Genomic DNA, 22,331 nt, shown 5'->3' with positions numbered 1-22,331 from the left:
CCGATGCCAAAGTGCACCGACGACAAGGAGAGAATGTTTACGTTCTCTTCTTTTTCTTTCGGCTCCTTTTTTCCACGTGGTTAAAGCCACGAGTGTGCCGGAAGACGCAAGCTGTTTCTCAGGTCGTTCAAATTTAGTGCTCTCTTTTTCTTCCGATAAAAATGGATTAGGAGGAGATCGCTCATCATTCAACTAAATAATCCGTAACACAAAATTCAATGTGATACAATGTACAGCGTGAATTATGGAAATTTGACGTAACGCGTGCGATCGTAAAAGCCAAGTTATAAACTATATCGTTGAATTTGTCGTTACAGGTCGCGTGGCTGCGAGTGGATACGCAGACGATATTAACGATAGCGAATCACGTTATCACGAAGAACCATCGGATAGCCGTTTCTCACAGTGACCACCGGACGTGGTACCTTCATATACGCGAGGTAAAAGAATCCGACAGGGGATGGTACATGTGTCAGATTAATACGGATCCCATGAAGAGTCAGATCGGCTACCTCAAAGTAGTTGGTAAGTTCATCTCGTTTAAGCCGCTTTTCACATTTATAAATTTCTAACGTAACTCGATCGTCTTCAGTAGAACACACGCATAAATACCTTTGCGCGATCCTTCGCGCAGTTACACGTTCCCATTATACATTAAAATATTGATACAATCACAGCGTAATGCCGTTGAAAGTAAAATGCCGTTGTCCTCGGAACTTTCCGCAAAACGCGTGAACGAGGATTTTCATTTATCCCCCGCTTCAATTCGATTAATCTTTCGCGTTTGGTCGCTATCAATTCGAACGTTAAGTGTATTAGTTTAATTACCGTCACAGCAATTTTCCTCGTTGCGTGTCCCACGGTAGTCTATTCTAGCACGAAACATAACCAGAGACACGATACCGTTTCTGTGGCCTTGTCAGAAGTCCGAGAACATGGACGCGAGAGATCTGTCCGATTAGCGGACTAGCTTATCCACTGATTCGGGTGACGCTGTATTCTCCGAGACGTCTTGGCGAAAGCGTAAGTTGACGGAAAGTAGCAGAGGGAAAGGAAGGTACGGAGGGTTTCCGGAACAGGTGGAACTAGTCCGTGAGTCTCGGATGCAGATATCACTGGGACACCCCCTCCCCCGTTCCTTCCCCGTGCTTGTCTGTAAATCTGCCAGAGACCGGTGTGAAACGGTGGCTGGTCGGATTAGGTGGCAGAGGTCGAGGACTGGCCCAACCGCCTAGTCGGAAGCGTGCCGTGAACTATTGCATTTGATATCCAGTCCGATGAATGGAAACGGTGAAGCCATATCCACGCTTGCCGCCATCTCTGGCCGCGATGTACGTGAATGCAGGTATAATACCCCTCCGTGCTTCCGCCAACTATGATAACCAAGTATTTACGGCTCCTCTCGCGAATTTCTATAATTTACGAATACGCGCCGCGCGCACTGCCTTGTTATTCTTCAACGCCCAGCGTTTGCTTCCCTTTAGTTTTTAACCACGATACACATTGAATTTGAATGAACATAAATTTATAGCGAGCCACCGTGGAAAGGTCAGACTGTCCTCTCTGTCCACTAACAAGTTTTCAAACTTGAAATTATGCTGTATACTCAGATCTTCTCCCAAGAGAAGCCTCTTCCGTCGTATTAATTTGAAATTATTTCTCCCATCTCGATCGCATGAGCAGAAGCAGCTTCGTTAAAACATTGCCATCCGTCATTCTTATAATACAATGAAGTATTTTTTCTTCTCGGACGCACCGTGGAACATATTTGTCAGACGGCGAAGGAAGTGATGTCAAATCAATAGTAGCTAGATATGTCAGCCCGTTGAAGTATTATTGCCCGATGAATTGCTTCAAACGCGTATGCATCACGCGGGATCGATATCCATTTGATACATTCATGGAAATATCAGCGTGTATCGATTACGCGGACAATGAATATAGTATTGATAGCATTCGCGATACTTTTCATCCGCCGTTCCTATTGTCGCGGAGATATAAAAACGATAACGACTGAGAATCATCAAACCGTGTGCGCATTTGCAAAAAAATGTCATGAATACACATGACACGTCCATGTAATATGTATATGCGCACAGGTACACCGCTCGTTTCATTGTAATTTATAAACGATACTTGTATTGTGGATTTGAAAATACTTTATGATATAAAAATAATGTATATACAAACTAAATTTGTATTTGAAAATGTGAGCCTGAGAGGTTGTTATCGACTGTCGTCCCAATCTATCTGTTTGGTTTATCAGAGAGATTCATCACGAATCTCTGATCGTTAACCCGAGAAATCCGCGGCGGATCCAAAGGAAATATGGTAGCGACCCTCGGGGGGTAGAATGCCATTCGCGAGAGTCATTCTAAAAATTACAGGACTAAAGGATATCCCGGATAAATATTTACCCGGCGAAACGGCAATTCCATTATCCTTCGCCTTTGAAGGCGGATGCACGTGAACGAAAATATTGCCGGCGCCAATAGCGAAACGCGTGCCGCGCACATAAGCGTGGAAAATACGTGATCGTATGCTGGTAACCGCGGTACAAAGGGGCACCAGCCGAAACGTATACACGCGGTGGTACCAAAAAGTATTGGCACGTAGCTGCGCTCTTCCAATAAAACGTTCTTCGATCCGAGCTTAAATTTCATTCCCGTGATACCAGATTTTGCTACACAGCTTCGTGTAGGTACTATTAAATGATAAAACCCAAGCCATCGGCATTATAATATAAGAGATTAGAGCTAGTCATGATCTTATAATAAATTCTCATAAGAATTAGGATGAGACATAAAAATACGTCGAGAAAATGAAATTTGATTTCGATTTGGAGGAGACCGGGACTACGCGATATTTTTTGTGGTCACGTTCGCATGTGCCAACATCCAAACACTGAATAAGTTCGATGGATGGCGGTTCCCACCTCCTTGATTCTCAATATTTTTTCCCGTACTCTTTCAGGCTCTCTTTTTGCAAGCGGATCACATTTTCTTAACAGTTTGATTTACCGCTAGTGAACGGCCACGCTTTTGTATGCGACGGTGGCCTTTTCGCGTTTCCATTTTTCCCGCCCACGACTTTCTTCTACCTCCCCGTTTCTTTGCCAACCGATGCCAAAGTGCACCGACGACAAGGAGAGAATGTTTACGTTCTCTTCTTTTTCTTTCGGCTCCTTTTTTCCACGTGGTTAAAGCCACGAGTGTGCCGGAAGACGCAAGCTGTTTCTCAGGTCGTTCAAATTTAGTGCTCTCTTTTTCTTCCGATAAAAATGGATTAGGAGGAGATCGCTCATCATTCAACTAAATAATCCGTAACACAAAATTCAATGTGATACAATGTACAGCGTGAATTATGGAAATTTGACGTAACGCGTGCGATCGTAAAAGCCAAGTTATAAACTATATCGTTGAATTTGTCGTTACAGGTCGCGTGGCTGCGAGTGGATACGCAGACGATATTAACGATAGCGAATCACGTTATCACGAAGAACCATCGGATAGCCGTTTCTCACAGTGACCACCGGACGTGGTACCTTCATATACGCGAGGTAAAAGAATCCGACAGGGGATGGTACATGTGTCAGATTAATACGGATCCCATGAAGAGTCAGATCGGCTACCTCAAAGTAGTTGGTAAGTTCATCTCGTTTAAGCCGCTTTTCACATTTATAAATTTCTAACGTAACTCGATTTACGAGGGACATACTTTAATACTGTGTAGTTGTAATAATTTATAGAATAATGTTGAAACTAGAAACAGTAATTTAATTTACCCAAAGATTATTGCAAATCTTTTTAGGTGCATCTTAGGCAATAAGGTCGATCATCTTGAATTTCTTTGAGATTATCTGTTTGGTAATCAGAGGGGGACAGGTATCACAGATTTATCAGCAACACACGTAACACCTATTACAACGATTATGTCAAGTGAATGTTATACGGCGTTATACGGATGTAATTCGCAATATCTTAATCATGTCTGACAAGCCGTGAGAATCTGATTCTGTGTCAACTCTATAACCGCCCCTGTCGCTTGTATACGTGCATTGAATAGGTTGCACGTCAATAATAGATATTCTTATGTTCACGTGTTGACGATAACTTTTTCGATTATCCCTTACCTCAGTAAAATTATATTGTAAAGTAATACTAGTCGGAGAGGAATTTTAATGTTACGTCGTAAATATAAGAAAGTTATATCTGATTTGCATCGCTTTCAAAAAAATTATTCATCATTTCCGACATCGCTGATTCGACCACGTTTCGCCAAAAGCAATCAAGAATATGCAAATGCGCATCGAGATTTGTACGTGAATCTAGTTAGGTAAAACTGGGATCGTTTTAACGGCGTATCGGAATAATCGTGCGTCGCCGACAAAGATCAGGCTCGAGCGGTTTAAACAGACGTAAAGCCACGCGAGAGACCTTTCGCCCTTCTACTTAATTTGCAAGGCATTAACCTTATTATTATGGGGCAATACAGTCGCGAGTTTGCGAGAAACGCCGGGCCGTACCCTGTGGAGGGTTGCACGCGAGCAATCTTTACAGCCCTTCTCGGAAATGAAACTTCGTGGTGTTCCCTTTCAACGATGCACTATACCCTGGCATCGCTTTTACCCCTTTTCATTCTTTTAATTCCCTCACTCCCCCACTGAAACCCTTTCTCAATTTTCTTGTCTGTTTTATTTCTGTTCGTATAAACAACCGTCACAAACGACCGGATGGCGAAGTGACCAATTCGATTAGCCGGAACAGTTCTGAAAGTTCATACGGAAAAAGTGAGGCGCGCCAGAAACGCGCACAGAAGAATATTGTATGACAGAAGCATCAGTTTTGCAGACTGAGTCATAAATAACTCCTGAACTGATTTCTCCCCTTTTTTTTAAAGTCATGGAAAAGAGTCGCGCATTTGCAACGTGATTGAAATTTTTCACGCGTCTTTTAATTTCGCAATGAGAATAACAGAAGTTCGTGGGACATGATAAATTCTAAACGCGGATATAACGTCTCTCGAAGTTCATCGCGTAGCTCTAACTTTAAAGGATACGCGGTTCACAAATGCTGGTTTAGATCCGTTTATTCGCGGATTATACACGTACTCGGGGGGCGCGGAGTGTCATGCGTATGCTCGTAAGCAGAACTTCGATGGGATCCAATAATTGGAACTGTGAAAACATTTTCCGCCGAGTCATCGAATTATCGAGCTGCCCGCCGCTCGGGGACGTTGCACTTTAATTAAATGCGATTAAGTTAAATTTGGCAGCGTAAACACGCACCGGTACAGACCGCTGTCAGATCACGGAGAATTATAGAATTCTAATGAATAATAATTGATGTTTCTTTGATTTAAATATCCTTCTCGTCCTCCCCTTCCTTCTCCAGTCGATTAAAACTTTGTTTAAATATATCGTCATAAGCCTCGACGACCATCCACGAGCAGTGAGTTTAATAGTTTAAAGCGATTTATTTTGATTGCTAAGGAATAAGTGAGATGAAGTTTCTATTTTCCATCCAGCCTTTTCTATATTCATAGCTGTCGCGGCAGCATTAGACGATGTTACTTTCTCAAATCACCTGTATACATCATCCTGCCTTTTGAACATTTTCTTGAATCAATCATCCCCGCTATAAAAGTCTACGTTCCCCCGCAAAGAAAATACCTTAATCCATTACGGAAACCCACTGGCATTGAAGAGAAACTTTGTATTTTTCAAGAAGATGCTCTTCTCATTCATTGTCCGAATCTTTCGAAATCGATAAAAAAAAAGTTGATCAAATGTTAAAAAAATTCGCTGTTCAACTGCATTTGGGAACAAGCATTTGATAAAGATATCGATGGACGCATGAATGAAATAATTTATTTCAAGTTTAATCGGTATATATGCAGACTAGTCGCATATCAATATTTGGAAATATTACAAGCGTTAAACAAAACGAATCGCGGAACAGTCGGTTAACGCGGGAAGGGGAGAACGCGTGCACGATTCCTGTTAAACCGGAAACCGATTTTCTGTTTCAGTAATCTAAATGACTTACTTCTGTTCATCGGGTGTAATGAGTTTCAGTGAAACGTTACGAACGTGGTTTTAACCACAGTCGGGGTGCATTTAAATCGTACTTTCTGCGGAAAATGGATGCAACGAGAAAGTCCGGTCGCGTGGTCCCTTTGGATCGCTGACCTAAATCCCCCGTCACACCGTGCTACACCGGAGTTATTTATATCGACTAAAATTTCCGTTTTTAAGATCCACGTTTTTAACGAATGATTAAGTCGCATCAGTGAAAGTGTTTGTCACATGCACCGCGAAAGGAATTGACGGTCGGTCGTAAGATATAAATCTCAGTAACCCTGTCGATGAGACGACTCCGCGCTTTTAACCGATAATGACTCGAACGAAACGCGTTACCTTAAAACTGTACACGTGAAATCATGGATGCTCGTTTGCCACACAGTTAAGCAACGCACGAAACAGGGGTAGATGCAATTAAGCGAAATGAACTTAATCTGAAATATTTGTAAGCCAAACGTTCCAAGAGCCGCGGATGCGAACGTTACCGAACGGCGCGGGGGAAATCCGAGTGATTTTCTCTTCAACGAATACGATGAATCAACGTTTGTTAATGAAGCGGAAAGCGGTTTGTTCGTAACATCCTATGCAAATTGACTCGGATGGAATTGCAGTTGTACGCTATCCTACAGAACAGCGGAGATCCCGTTGCCATGTGGAGATAAAATTTATAGTATACACACTTATTTTCCATTTACCACGAAGTGTTCGATGAAATGCATTTTTTTTCGTTCTCGTGTAACTAAGAATTGTGTATTTCTTACTTAAAACTATGATTAAACCTGAAATTAACATATGATCTAATACATTTTTTAAATATGTCCAATCTTCATGTGTTCATGATTGTAAAAAATCGGTAGACGACCAGATGTGTTTTTAAAATACAGATAGAGGATTAATTTATAACCGCAAAAAGAATCAGTATTTTTTATGAAGCTGCAGAACACTCGAGGAGAGGTAAAGGACCGAGCGATGTTCGCGATCCATTTTGGTTAAAAAAAAAAACGGTAGTCACTGGTTCCCTAAGTGCCTTCGCCTTGCATTCGGTTCTCTCGCCGACGACAATACTTCCGGCGGTGAGCAGTGACAAGAGCAAGGTTCGTTGGCCACGTTCGTTATATACATTACGTGGTTCCGGTTCCGTTTCCGGCATTCCTGGCTAAATCAAATTGGTATTCTCGAGATGCCGCGGCCTCTTGCATCCCATCTGTGGCAATATAATCCTACCGGTCTACTCCTCTCTCTCTGTCTCTCTCGCTTTCTCGCGTCCTGTCCTATGCGGGTCTTCTTTCAACATACAAATCGTGTTCGAGGCATCCGTGTGCGCTGGCTACTTACAGAACTTCATCTCTCTTGTGAAATCGTTCCCTTCCCTGTCGCCTACACCTCCTCAGATGTTCCCTGGGAAACACGGTTTATAGGGAGAGAAGATATAAACCCGGGTTCGAGCAGCTCTGCCCTCGTAGTTTAAGAAATTGTCCAACTGATGGAATACCGACTCGTCGAAATTTAGTTCCACCGTATCAGGGCGAAGTCTAACTGTTGTCGTCCAACTAATTTTTTCGGAAAATCCACGTCAGACAAATATTTTCTGTGTTAATTTTTACACATAAAACGCTTTGTCTGTTGGACATTTAAATAGGACGACTCGTACAAACCGAGGGGTGCAGTCAATAATTGTTACTTATCATTGTACACGTCGGCGTCGAACTGTCTGTAATATAATTTGACAAATATCGACGAAAGTTTTTAACTCGTTTAATGTATGGTTAACACTCGCGTGTGTATCCTTTATATAACGTAACGCGAGTTGGTCGGCTTCCAAGCAGTAATTTTCCGACCACAACTTTCATGGTATAAGTACGGTAACCCGTGAATCGATAAACTCATTACGGAAATATTATATTAAATGCGAACGTGTTCCAATTAATTCCTGATAATTATTAACATCAATACTTTTTTTCATTTCTAATAGACACGCGGAATTACGTATGTGTAATACCAAAATCAATTTATACGCCAGCGTTAAAATTATAAATTCAATTTTTATTCCTTGGTTAGTTTTCGGTCGTAAGTTCCAGTATGGAGAAACTATTTAAACTAAATCGATGTCGCGTCAATAATCGATTGATCGGATAAATAAGTTGTTTCTTCTGAAACATTTGGAACTTTTAAGGTACAAAGTGGCTTTCGTTGTTACCGATAAAATTCACTCCATAGCTCGTATATCGGAAGCAGTGTACTGTCACTCGATTTCACTTGCAGCCAGATTATAATTTTAGCTGGAAACCATTTCATTTATTCCATGGTTAGACAGTTTATCTTAAATTAAAGAACTCTCAGCTTTATTCGTGTAATTACTCTCAAAAGTTTTGAAATCGTTATTCATTGATATGAAATTCGTGATAATAACCTTCCGAGGATCATTAGAATTATCATTTCATGATGTATTAAAAATCTTTTTAGAGAAAACACGATTTTCTTTCTTACGAATTTTTGAGCACAATATCGTGGCTCAACGAGCAGGCTTCGTTCCTCTACATTACTACGATTAAACAGGAGGTCATGATGCATTTCCATCTCAAATATTGCTCGAAGAATACAAGCAAATGAAAATTTCTTTCGCGCGAAACGTTTCACAGAATTTTACACACGAGAGTTGAAGCGATTCTAAGTTACTCGTATTCCTTGCTCCTGTAACCCACTTGGCAGAGAAGTTCGTAACTTTCCACTACACCCCTTACAAGTCTATTTTCCTCGTTCAGTATCTTTCTCTACAATATTTTGCATACATCAAGCAAGAGGGGAAAAAACGTATTTTCTATCTAATTTCCATTCCTCTCCTTGACTTGATATAAATATTAATCGATAGAACGCATTACAATTAGTTGTGCGTCATATGTCGAGTTTGATAGTTCCATCAAAGTGTTACGGCTGTACGGCACGTAACACGATCGGAGATCGTTTACGTAGAATCCCCCTAGATAGGTCAAAGCGCGCGGCGATGCGCATTGTTAAACGATTCGCTCTATACGTTCCGGATACCGCGCGCCGTGCCGGTTCTCAATAGAAACAACCTAATTAAACGTTGTAAACGGGGGCCGAGGAGGATAGGGAGGAGAGTTTGCTCGGAAGTTCTCATCCCTCTCGTCGGTGGCAAACACTTCATACCGTTGTTATTCATTACGCGGCTCAGGGAAGGTTAAGCTGCACGTTAACCACTTCTTCTCATCTTTCGTGCTGTTGATCCGACCTCTTCCCGGGCTACTTTCGAGCCGGGGGAGCGGAAGGAGAACGGGGAGAAGGGTGCCCGACGTTCTTCCGCGTTACCACTCACAGTGCTATTACTTTTCCTCTAATATCGCGAAATGCGCGCAATCTGGAACGCTACTCGAGCAGCCAAGAAAACCCTCCCGATTCTCTCCGGCGCGGCACAGCCAAGTAATCAGACCCGGTGAAGGACCCATGGATTACCAGTTTTAAAGGTGCAAATATCATGCTCCGTCGACGCGACGACGACGTCACGACTTAAATCCACCGTAAATCTCATCTTCAGGGTTCCTTTGTGCGGCGAACGGGAACCACGAAACGATCCAACCGCGTTCTTTGTTGACTCTCGTTATTCCTGTACTCCCGATTCTGCCACTTAATTGATTTCGACTCTTGCGATTCTCAGAGAGATCGGAGGGATTCGTGTCCCAGGAAACTTTTGTCTATTTGAGATATTAAATTCATTTCTACCCGATCGTTTCAGATCACTTGGACAATAGGAATTTTTCTCTTTGTAACGAAGAAAATGAGTCATCTATCCGTAGTACGTGACCCATTTTACGATTGCACGCATAAAGTGGAACAGTAATAAAAAGTCAATTTGCTGAAGTTGAGGATAAATCTAATTTCGTTCGAATATTCTTAAGTCATGCAAGTATAATTTTGTACGAGGGCCACGGTGTGTACGTATAGAAGGGAAATGCCGTACTTTACAATTCTGCTTGTTACGCAATCGAGAATTACAGATCTTGTTTAGATACGAAGACTGTAATTTCGTTTACCATTCCCAGCGATAAACCCTGACGTTTCTTTCTAATAATCTTCGCGCTCACGCCCCGACTCTCATACTTTGCTAAACGCGAATTAACACCGTTTTCGTGGAAACGAAAGAAAACAAGGAGCAACGAAACGAATACCTCCGCCGAAATACGTGACTGCGCAATAATTTGGCTTGGATATGCAATAATTCAGCTCGGATATGCAATCTCTATTTCTTCTCGCGTTTAACGAACGATACGAATCTGTATTACCGCGGATCGATTCCCTGGCTAGGTATCGAGATCTTACCGAGGCCTCGAATTTTCCTCGGTAGCCCGCAGCGATATGACGTATTCAGTGATCTATACGAGAGGCATTCGAACCTTGGTACTTCATGTACCAAGTAAGTAAACACACTCGGAACCCATGCATCCTGAGCCAGGTATTGCCAGCAGCCGAACAATTTCGATTGGCTCGGTGGATTGTCCTACAAAACCGTGTGTCTCGGTGAAGTGATCTATTGTTCCCAGAACTCGATGCTCGTTTCAGGTGTCGAACTTTCCGCGTTTCCTACAGCCACCGCCGCAGTTACAAAAGCATTTTCGCCCCTCTCGCCCTGCCCCTTCCCCACGAGTTTCCATTCTTTTCTCAGACAGCTTTTTTTTTACCTTCTCTCTCTTTCTCTCTTTTTTCTTACGCTTTCCTTCGCTCCCTCGCCCCGCCACGCTTCTTATTTTCCTGTTTCTCCATCTTTCGCGTGGTTCCTTAGCAGATAACAAGATAGCAACGGACCGTGACGGGAAATATCTTCCGGTGGAGAAAATTGTCCAGAACTCGTCACAGAAAACACAGGCAACGCTCGAGAGCAAAGAGCGAAAGAAAAACGGGGAAACGAAGAGGCGGCGCGGAGATGGTTTCAGAGAAGACGGAGAAGAGTGAGAGAGAGAGAGAGAGAGAGAGAGAGAGAGACGTTGAAATTTCCCTTGTTATCCAGCAACAGAGTCGGAATTGTACGTACCGGCAAATACATAATAAAGCGATCTGCGTCTAACTCTTTCTTCGTTCTTTCACCGAAAAAGTGTCAGACTTTTCTCACCAGCTTCTCCGGTCAGCGGAGAAACCGCTCGGACATGCAATCTCAAGTAAAATACACCTTGCGGTACGAAAAACGCAAACGAGTCTCCAAGAGTTGTGTAAGTGGTGGTTATCCGTCTTTTAGAATTTGCTACAAACTTCAATTGGTTGCATCTTGGAAACCATACCCATTAATTTTTCATTCACACAAAAGCTTAACGTCACAGACGAATGCCTGTACTGACTTATTCATTCACCTGGTTATCAGACTTGGGATGGATAAAGTAGATTTCGTCTTGGTATCTAATTTGCATATGTATCCTGAGTCTTGTATACAATCAGGTATGGATTCTGTATTGAAGAGATACAACAGCGATTAGGGCACGCGTAGGCACGTTATACGTGTACACGTTGAAATCGATTCAAACCTTCTGACGATTCAATGAACCGATCTCTATTCCAGTAGGTAATAGCCGTTCAGACGAGCTGATTTAGACGCGTAGGTGATAGACGCCGCGGGTAACCGGTTGCCACACTTGATAGGCCGCGAATGAAACGCAAGACACTCTGAATTATTCACGAAGTCGAGGCAACCTCGAACGTGCTAATTAACCGACAGCCCGTTGTCACGTAAGGATTCTCCTTAACCGGGAAATTAAACGTCAAAACAGACATCGCCTATGCGCGTACACGGGCAACCGATCAATTGATAAAATAATCCCTTCGACTCGGGCTAATAAAATTCATCGACGCGACCCCTGGCTCCTGGAAATTAACCGAGTATCGGATATTTAATCAGGATTGACTTCATGAACGGACGGCATTAGCTCGAAAAATTAATAGAGCGAACGTCTCATTTCATTTAACACGACTGATACTCGATGAACCACCGTTTCAGTAAATTCAGAGAATATACTGTTCCTAATTTTTTATGTCCATACGTTGAAACGAGGAGAGATATTAAGTCGTGTTATTTAATTGCAGGACATGGCAAAAGAGTACTTTCTAATTTTCACATTTAATTATACCGGTACTTGGTTTCTCATTATCTGTAGTATAGAGTTTAAAGCAATATGACGCAGCTCGGGTATCCTGTGTATTTTGTGAATAATCTTTTTAGCCGGTACTAACTGGCAATTATTCCATCATTCGATTATTCGTCGATGTCACCGGTAATCGCGTCGCTATCAATGGCGCGTAATTCGATATTTTCGAGAAACAATGCTTCGTTTACTTGAAACACGTAGCAGTCGACATATCGCGAAAATGCGATTCATCTGGCTATGACGCGCGCCTGCATGATCACGCGACGAAATCAGATTAGCCCGATCGTATCGCGTCGCGCGTCGTGGGGAATTTGTAGATTGCGTTTCTTGATACCGCGCCTGGAAGCGTGCATCGTATCGTCATTTGCATTCACGTATTCATGAACATTTTTGATAATTGTACCCTTTGTTAATCGTTTCGAAAATAATGCCTCGTTAACAGCAACCCGCTGCCGCGCGACAGATAACATTTCCTGTTACGATTATTCGTATTTTGTTGAATGTCGAAAACGAGGAAATGGAGCCTCGCTTCATTATCTCAATTATGTTAACGTACGTCTGCTATGTTATGCGCAAAATTGTTCCCTGGTAGATCTCGACTAGATGAAATTATCAGAAATTCATCAATCATGTCATACATATTTATTTCCCATCATCTGCTCATATCTAAACTTGAAATATTAATCGTTGGATAAACGGTGCGAGGATGCAATATTTTATGAAGGGCGAAATCAATTCAGATTTGACGTAAAAGAAACTGTACAATGATACCACGTTAAAATATTATCATACGTCAACATCGAGATGCGGATTCTTTGTTAATGTCAATACGAACAAATGTAACGGTGAAGATACTTGAACAACTATTGCTTGGCACAGAATGCGGTTTGACAGTGAATAAAAAATCGTCTTTTTATCAGCGTGTGACCGAAAGGCTGACGGCATCGCGCTCGGGGATCGTTATATGCGTGCGTGGCTGCACGATACGCTCGTCGATCGTCATGAACTGCGTCGTTTGCTTTTCCGAAAGCGTGCACGCCACAGAAGGGAAACAGAGAAAGAGAGAGACAGAGACAGAGAGGCAGCCACCCCCGCGTACAACACATGTCCGGGGTAATCCGCAAACGTTGCCATCATTCGCGTGGTCATAGTTACGTTTCAATCATTAATGCGGTGCGAGTCGGTACGCAAGCATCGGAAGCTTTTGTGCGGCGAAAATAAATGGGCCAGGATTTATTTATAAATCCAATTTATTCTACGAAAGGTGAAAGGCTCGGTTCCTCTCTCCCTTTCTCCTCTGCAGCTTTCAGTATTTTACGTCGAACGAATTCCGCGCTGATTGGAGCCACACGCGCGAATGCTGTGCCTCGCGCGCACGCGTGTGCGCGAATAAAATCATGTTTACAGGTGAACGGACAAGCGGCCCGCGTTGATAGAATCCTTTGTGCATTGTTGACCTGTACGATTTTCGGATCCGGGCAATAGGTTAACAATTAAAAGCGAAATAAGCCACTCCGAAGTTACAGCGATTTGAACGATCGGCAGTGGATTTCGCAATTAACTCTCCTGACAGACCCCTAGCTTTGCGATTTTTTGTTTAATTTTTTTTACATAATACTGGCTCGACCAACTTTATCTTTGATGCGGCTGAAAAGTTCGGAGTTGGAGCACCGCTCCTAACTTTGTGCGTTGCCTTTTTTGAGGAATTTGTACGCATTGTAATTACAACTTTAACTTTGCAGCGTAATTAAGTAGGATGTCGGTACGAAAGTAGAATGACGGTTCGGCCGAGTCTTTGCTCACGTCCAACAGACGTTTTCCTCACTGTAATCGATTTACATCCTTTAATATCCATTTTGTCGATTTCACAAAGGTTTAATTAATCGTTGAACGGCATTCAATCATAGCCAAGTTCAATGGTGTTTGTATAGGTTCAACAGAATAAAATCAATAATATCACAAAGGGTTTACAAGGGTTTGGCGTATTGTTCGACGGCGGAACATACCATCGAATCGTTTCGTTCATTTTTTAAACGGCCCGACACAGGAGGAACACGCAAAACGCTCTTTGGTCCGTCTAACGAATTTAAGTTTATGAATATTCATACTAGGTATGAAATTGCTAGTGCCCAGACAACAAAGTTCTGATTAAAACCTGGAGCACTTTCGTTTCACAGAGCGATGTTCAGCGAAAAATTTTCTACCAATTTTAGAGTAATTATTCGTCGTTCTCGAAATATGGATTATAAGTTGGGATCTGATCGAAATTTAACGACTGATAAAATCCAATCGATAATACGATTGTTTTTAATAAATGAAAACTAATGCTCGGTTGCTCTAACTATTTCTGCACGTGCGAGCTTGTTACGTTCACAGTAAGAGAAAAGACTGGTAAACGGTCGAACAAACTCACGGTTTTTTCCGCGTTGTTACCTTCCGTGGCTCTTGCCGAGCTTCTCTCCTGTTATCCGAGAAAAATTTATTAGACGCTGTCTGGAACGGTTGTCGGGCTGCGCGCAGGGTTACAATATCGTTCGAACTCGATAACGAATCCTCTATTTTCGAACATGCCACGTCCACTCGAGTCCCGTCCAGGCGTACGAGACCCTCGAAGCGGGAAACGTTCGATTTACGCATCGAAATTAAGCCACGCTCGGTGATCGTCCGGAGTGCACCACTCTTTTTAACTCTCCGGTTTCAATCCTGACCAGAGGGGGAGGGAGAGGCTATACGGAGTATCAGTGTGATCGGTAGAAAAAGGATGTTTCGCGAAGCCGCCGCGTTTCACGTTCGGAGAAAGGGTGAGAGCTCCTGGGGTGAGCGGGGCGGGGGTGCAGAAACAGTGGGAAACTACGGGACAGGATAAACGAGGCAGATTCAGATTGATGCAGGATGCAAGAAGTTGCCTTCGAATGAACAGACAAAAGGGATAATGGCCGGAGAAAAATATCCTTGTTAACGATTATAAATTACACCCGGACCGAACGGGTTTATTCCCTCTTCTCGCGAACGGTACGACGGTACAGCTTCGAAGATTCGCCGATAATTAAACTCGAAATTAGAACAAAATTAATTATAGTCTGATAATATTCTTGATTAATGAAGTCAAACGTATGATGTACAAACACAAATTCTCACAATCTTTAAGATATGACCTCTTTAAGAAATACTGGTTCCCTTAACGATCTCACATATACTGCCTATTCGTGATTTAAGGTTTCTCAACTTGTTATTTAAAGTGACTAATGAGAAATATTTGAAACAGCAAACGTCAAAGCACAAGAGATTGATATACGCTCCGTATTACGAGAATATAAAAATTTGAAAATGAATATTTAACAAGAATGCTTGCGCTGCTATTATACAACTTGACTCTATTTAAATATACCCAAGAGAACTTCCGGAAATTTTTATTTTTATAAAAAATTCTATCAACGGTTAATTAAATGCAAAGCAAGTTGGCGAACTGTCATGCATACAAAATGTTCCATTATCTTCGACAACAAGAATTTCTTATTAACTATACATAAGGAGTTACAAACTTAAATGTTACGGGTTAGATTTTATTCACTCGCAGTTCATAGTGACAAAAGATCGAAGTAAATCTATTTGCGTTCCGGCTTTATCTTGTTTCATAGCAAAACTCGTGGAGAAAACATCACAGATAAAACTATTACTATTGAGAATGATAGTGGATTCGATGACACTTTCGGCATCATATCGCGTTCTATTCACCTTTTCATTCGGAATCCAATTCACTTTAATCCATATTGAAAGCAATTTTACGAATACAAGGAATTTTCAATGAAACCGATGTCGATAACCATGTAAAGTAAAGTATACGAAAACAAGATAAATAAAAGAGTCGCAAACAGGTATACTCAGTGAAAAAATATTTACTGTTACGATTTTAGAATTACATCGAAATAGAAGCCTCGTACCAGTAATACTAGCAGCAAACAAGACACTGTTTCGTATTACTTAATATTTCCATTAAAATTACTATCTCGAATATGTTCATTATTACAGTGGAGTACCCAGATGTTTTAACAGCAATTTCGTGTCGTCAGAAAAACTTGTTCCTTTATTTCATAATTAACTTTTCATTGCATTATATGCCATTCCGTTATTTGGCTTTCGTTGAGACAAAAATGGATTAAAATTTTTACAAAGCTCACTCGAAAGGATACGTATTATAGTGATTATCTGTTAGTTGAAAGTTGTAATCAAATTCTCTGCGTAAGTTTAGTTGGAATACAATTAGCATATCTTCGTTAAAATTATTATCATAATTAGATACATAGTTGTTACAATATTAAAAACAATTGAACCTGTTTTACGTCTGCAATTTTTTATGGATCAGTGAAAATTTCTCGTATTAGAGTACGAAATTTTGCTTACAATAAAAATATTCTGTGCAGGCAGTTAATCTTATCAGAGCGCGGCATGTCATTTAAGAGCGCGTACAGTTGTACCGGAAATGTATTCATGGCATTGCGAGATGATAAAGATGGCCTGTATTACGGAATAGCCATCCTATATTTAGTGCCTGTAGGTTGATAGGAGTAATTTCTCCGAGCCCGACTAATCTAGGACGATGTTAATTTGATTTGCAATAAGAGTTAAACGACTTTGCATCTTTAAAATGCTAACCACCAGCAGAAGGGAGAAAAGCACTCTCAATCTTCCTGCCGAAGATTGTTTTACCAATTATTTCTGTACTCTTAATTCCCTGCTGCGATGTAATATTTAGATAAGAAGTTCAGTCTACACCTTGTGAAATTTCTCCATTACATTTGCACAGATAGATATTCTTAATTCCTGCAACCCATTCTTTAATTAATCTCATTTCACGTTAGCATTTTTTAATCTCGTTTCGTGCCATTGTTTGTACGAGTGATACGGTTAATCAGAACCCTGTAGCTTAATCAGTGATTAATTACCATGCCCAACGTAATGCTCTGACAATAACAAAAATAAACTTGCTACATACTCTTTTAAAAGAGCACGTATCAAATTTCTATTTAGAGATTCACATTTTACTAAAAACTTGGATTAAGTACTAGTTAGATTCCTAGATTAATCATACGAATCTCGGTTAAGCATCTCGGAGCTATCATTACTGGTACGTATGTACCAGTGTAGAGTATCAACAGAGAACTAAATACACAAACGAAGCTCAACGTTAATCTCGAATCGCGTCTCCCTCTTTACACGTTTGCTTTCGTCGCTTCGACGGTATGCTCGGTCTCTATCTCTCTCTCTCTCTCTTTCTCTCTGTATACATGCGCCTGTATCTAATTCGATCACACCGAGTTAGCAGGTGTTAGGTGGGCAGGTCGGAGCCAGCGCAAGTGCGTCAGGACGAAAACCGTGAGGTCAGAGGGTAAGCCGGGTGAGTTGGAATGAACTGTATGGACATCTCGTGAGCACCACGAGGAAAACGAACACCGAGGGTCAGGAGGTGGATGGGTAGCGAGCGGCACGGGAGGAGAAGGTTGGAGGATAGCGTACAAGTGGGTGGGCATCGATAGACTGACCGGGTGGCTTTGACCCGCCAATTCAGCATCACCCATACGGGCACTCAACCGCAAATCGAGTTCCGGCCGTAGGGCGGAATAAAATCGACCTCATCCCACGAGTCAACCCTTCGCCCGATCCCCGTCCCACCCACCCGCGTTCCTCCGACGCTAACCACGGCTACCTTCGGGCTTGGATTCGCATGTAGGCGAACCCAGTAAGACATTACTCGCGAGGGACGCGTTTATTCGACGCTCGGGGGTGGGAAAGAAAGCCCGGGCAGCGAACAGGGGGAGAAAGTCAGCTTGCCTTTAATGGGCACTGTCGAATGAAAAGGTCTTGGGTGCACGATATTCAGTTGCCGGTATATGCTCGCCTCTCTATACTTTTATACGTGTATCTGTCTGTGTATTATACGTACTTTCACTTCTGATGAATCCGAGAAGAAATCGCTTTTATACGATATTTTATATCTTTGATTTTATTCGTTTAGCACAAGTTAATTGTTTGGTTGAGGCTATAATGATCATGAATTACGATCAACAATTTTTCTAATTTGTTCCTTAAACATCGACCCGTGCTAGTACATGCATAGTAATAACATGCTGCGCCGTAATCGAATAAAAAGGTACTCGCCGGTTCTCCTCAATTTCCCTATCCGGAGCTGAAAAAAGTTTTCCGCCTACGAGATGGTTCGGTACATGATGAAAACGGACAGCACACATACGATCTCCCGGTACGCTACCACGAATCCGATCCTTGTCTCCGAAAAAAGTAAACCGAGGGATGCGTTTCCAAAGGGAGTCATCCCGTTGGACAGCAGAGGCCGGATCAAGAGAGAGAAAGAGAGAAAGAGAGGCTTTTAATTGTCCCAACCGGAAATCTCAGTCAGCCGGGAATGCATTCAGCTATATTTCTAGTTACGTTTCTGTTTTCGTCGATGCGACAGTGCGCTGCTGTTCCGTCGACTCGCGTTATCGTCTCGCCAATTTATTGCGCGTATGCAACGTATACTCCAATGCATAAATTAACAAAAATTTCAACAATATAATTGAATAATTGTTCATCTTACGTAGTTGTCCCATAAGTATCCTAACAGAATTGCTGAAGAAACATGGCAGGATATGTATGCATTTCTATTTATCGTTTCTAAATTCTCCTTGTTTGACACATGAGACAAATCGACAAAAGATAATCAATTGTCAATTTTTAGTCATTAATAATTCATTAGGTGGTCCTGAATAAATCAATTCCAATTTCTCTGAATACAACGACACGCAGTTTGCTTTAATAAATAGCACGATTATCCGTGTTCCAAGTAGAATTTAGTTCATGGGTACTACATTGTATTAAATTTATAGAACAGGATTTTATGATAAAATTTGATTTTATGAACAGAAATGTACATCCCCTAACTCAGGCAAACCGTCCGATGGATTTCCACCCCCGTTCTCCGTGGCGCGTATGAACGAATACGCGTACGATACTAGCTAAATTTATGAGCTGAACAGATATACTTAACCGGCGTTGAACGCGGCGTGGACAATGCCGGGTGTAACTTGGGATACGTTATTGTTGCGTTAAGTGTTACGACAACCGGCGAAACCCGCCCCGTAAGCGGAATGCGAATGAGAGAGGCATGGGATTTATCGCTACGAAACGCAGGAACGCGGGCCACCGTACGTGCACGCGAACACGAATTTCCGGCCACGGAACGGAGCACCGATTGATTCCACCGTTTGTCATTTCACGAGTCCCCGTTGTTCCGTTTTTGTACTGCCTAGCCGGCACGTGACTCGAAACTTACGGCGTCCGTAACAATAAAGCAGCCTGAGTGGACGTTGCGCGCTAAGTAAGTAGTACAAGTAAACGATAAATCGGACGGCCTCTATAAATCGTACCTGGCTGCGATTAATCACGTTAATTTCATAAGCAATGGAATACGTCATTTGTCTTAGGAAAATTTAATCATTTTTAAGCTCACCATTTATAATTTCTCTTGTAGACTTTTCTCTCATACGTTCAGAACAAGAGATCAAAAAGATGCGTATTTGATTACGCTGGTACAAAGGTAAAAACAGTGTCACGATATGATGAGATGCACATACGGAGAATATAAACATTTTCACGAGTTGTTAATACCGTGGTAATAATACTGCGGCCACGGCTGAACTCTTTGTATAAAGTGAACGCAGGAATCACGCAAGAACCCGGGATCGGAGAACGGAGTTACGGAAACTCAGATCCCCTTGTACACGAGCCGAGACACGCATGACCTAATGCGCGATGTCGGATGACACGACTGGGTGGGTACTGTGACGCTGACTCGCAGAAATAAATCCACGGGACTTTATTTTTCTTGCATGATCCCAACTACAGATATACGAACAAACAAACAGCCTCGCGTCATCTGTTCGCTGCTTTAAATTGCACTATTCTTTACATTAATAATAATTTCAAAATTATGACACTAAATTTTCTTTTCAAATTAAATAATGATTTTGCACATTTTTTAATGTCTGTTCAAATTATATATTCAATTGTTAAACGTGTGTCAAACTTGGAAACAATTTATGTTATATTTGAAGTAACTGTTATGACTGAAAGAGATTTGTTTAACCAAATCACTTAACAATACGGTTACAAACATATCGGTAATGGGGAACGGGTTACGAGCCATGTATCGCTCGGTGCATCGTATAACAAATCACGTGGACACGAATGTTTATGATTCTACGTACTATCGGATAATTTCTATCGATAAATCCGAATTTATGCTTCGTAAACTGAAAACAGGCTGCAGTTTTATTTCCACCGAGCCCGTTTCCGGAAACCATATAAAATTTACAATATTAAAACTGTATTTCGTAAAGGTACCGAACGTATCACGATAACGAGCTGTTTTAACAAAGATGTGGGTGCATAATTATTTAAACCGCGATGGCAGGATCACGGACCGAGAATTATAAAGAATAATTTACGGCCGCTTGAAATTAAGATAGCGACGGTAATAAATCCGTATTCTTTTACAGCGTGGACAAAAGAAACTTTTACAGTACCCAGGGAGTTATTTATTCGTCGAGAATTCCAGCTGAACTTTCGAAATTGAAAAAAGATATTCTCACGTGTCCTTTTTCTTCTTCGTACGTTTTTGGTTAGCAGAAGTCACGAGCATGAATCGTACGTAATCGGAAGCTCTATTTCTTATCTCTGACGTTGCGCAGTTTTGAAAGGATACGTCAGTCAAGGCGAATAGCTTGAATATTCATAGAACTTGCTCTGTGCTTATTCTTTGACCGAAATTCCAATTTCTTTTGTTGCGAATATCAAAGAGACAATTTTCTGTTCCATGGACGCATAAAGAGGATCCACAACAAAACGCGGCCAGAATAATTTCAAACCTGTCACGATTTATCTGTATGGACATTCCAAGTTCTAAGCGGATATCTTAAAGGTCCTTTCAAAATTAACGTTATTATATTTATAATTGCCAGTGAAATTTCACAAATTATAGTGGAACGTTTCAANTAAATAATTGATATAATTCAATTTTAATGCAATTCCTAGTTGGCGAGCTCACGTTTTACACGGTTTAATAATTCATTTCGTTCTTAAAAAAGGATCTGATACGGCACAATGCAATTCGTATCAAAATGCGAATTTAGTGCACATATAATAGCGAGGAGTAAGGAAAAGCGGATAGTCCATTGTCAGTCGTATTTCACAGATTGCTCGATAAGGCAGTATATTGTAAATACGAGAACTATCACTCCTAGTACTTTGCTAAAGATAATGGAACGTTTCAGGAGAATTAAATGTTCATAGAATTCGTAATTCCTTACAAGAAGTTTACGAACAACTTTTCGGAAAGTCTACCAACGAGACATTTCGATTGATGCAGAGAGAACAAAGAATCGGTGTAAATGAAACTAGATAAAAATGAAGAAAGTTTAAGAGGATTAAATAACGAATGACCACTTATTTTTGTCGAACAGTTCCTCCAAACATTTTGGACTATGCGACAAGTACTGACATGGTGGTGCCAGAAGGAGACAATGTGACTTTACACTGCGCGGCGACGGGATTACCGGAACCCAACATCACCTGGCGTCGCGAGGACGGCAAGCATATACTCCTTGGGAACGGCACAGAAGGTCAGTTTAATCCCTATCAGAGTTTATAGCCACTAACACGGGTACCATCGATAGTTTCGCAGCGAAGTCGACCTGATTTTTACAAAATTTTTAATCTTACAGACTCGCGTTCATTAAAAGCTTTTACGCAAAAACGAAATATAATTCTATATAGAAATCAGTTGGAAAAATGCTGACGCAGTAGTCAAACCGAATTAATCCATGGAAAAGCAGAGATTCATAATATTGTTGTAAATCCTATTTAGAGAAATAATTTTCAGTGGCAGGTGTTTGAAATCCGTTACGCGTCAGAGTATACGCGAGCATCAGTTTGTGTGCAAACATCATGTCCTCTAAATACAATGAATACTGTATTACGTGCGCGCGATTGTACGTCGATTTTCAAACTCTACAAACGAATTTAAAGTCTACGTCTGCTAAACTGTGAAA

At 41.5% G+C, this 22,331-nt stretch overlaps 2 protein-coding genes across 3 annotated transcripts in view; one reads left to right on the top strand and one right to left on the bottom strand.

Annotated features, from left to right (window-relative positions):
- LOC108629005 (putative splicing factor, arginine/serine-rich 7) overlaps positions 1-22,331 on the bottom strand; it is an 84,776-nt gene that overhangs the window by 48,284 nt on the left and 14,161 nt on the right. The gene's annotated exons all lie outside the window — the stretch shown is intronic.
- Positions 3,428-22,331, top strand: part of LOC108629004 (neurotrimin) — a 31,385-nt gene continuing 12,481 nt past the window's right edge. The window contains exons 1-2 of the mRNA XM_026816963.1: positions 3,428-3,644; positions 21,744-21,902. Of these exons, the coding sequence (XP_026672764.1) occupies positions 3,587-3,644; positions 21,744-21,902 (217 nt within the window). The 5' untranslated portion in view covers positions 3,428-3,586. The remainder of the gene's footprint in view (positions 3,645-21,743; positions 21,903-22,331) is intronic.

Source organism: Ceratina calcarata, unplaced genomic scaffold, assembly GCF_001652005.2.
Source record: "Ceratina calcarata isolate Rehan_Ccalc_2016 unplaced genomic scaffold, ASM165200v1 scaffold551.2, whole genome shotgun sequence".
Taxonomy (NCBI): domain Eukaryota; kingdom Metazoa; phylum Arthropoda; class Insecta; order Hymenoptera; family Apidae; genus Ceratina; species Ceratina calcarata.
The sequence above is the reverse complement of the archived record's forward strand: the minus strand, read 5'-3'. Positions and strand labels throughout refer to the sequence as shown.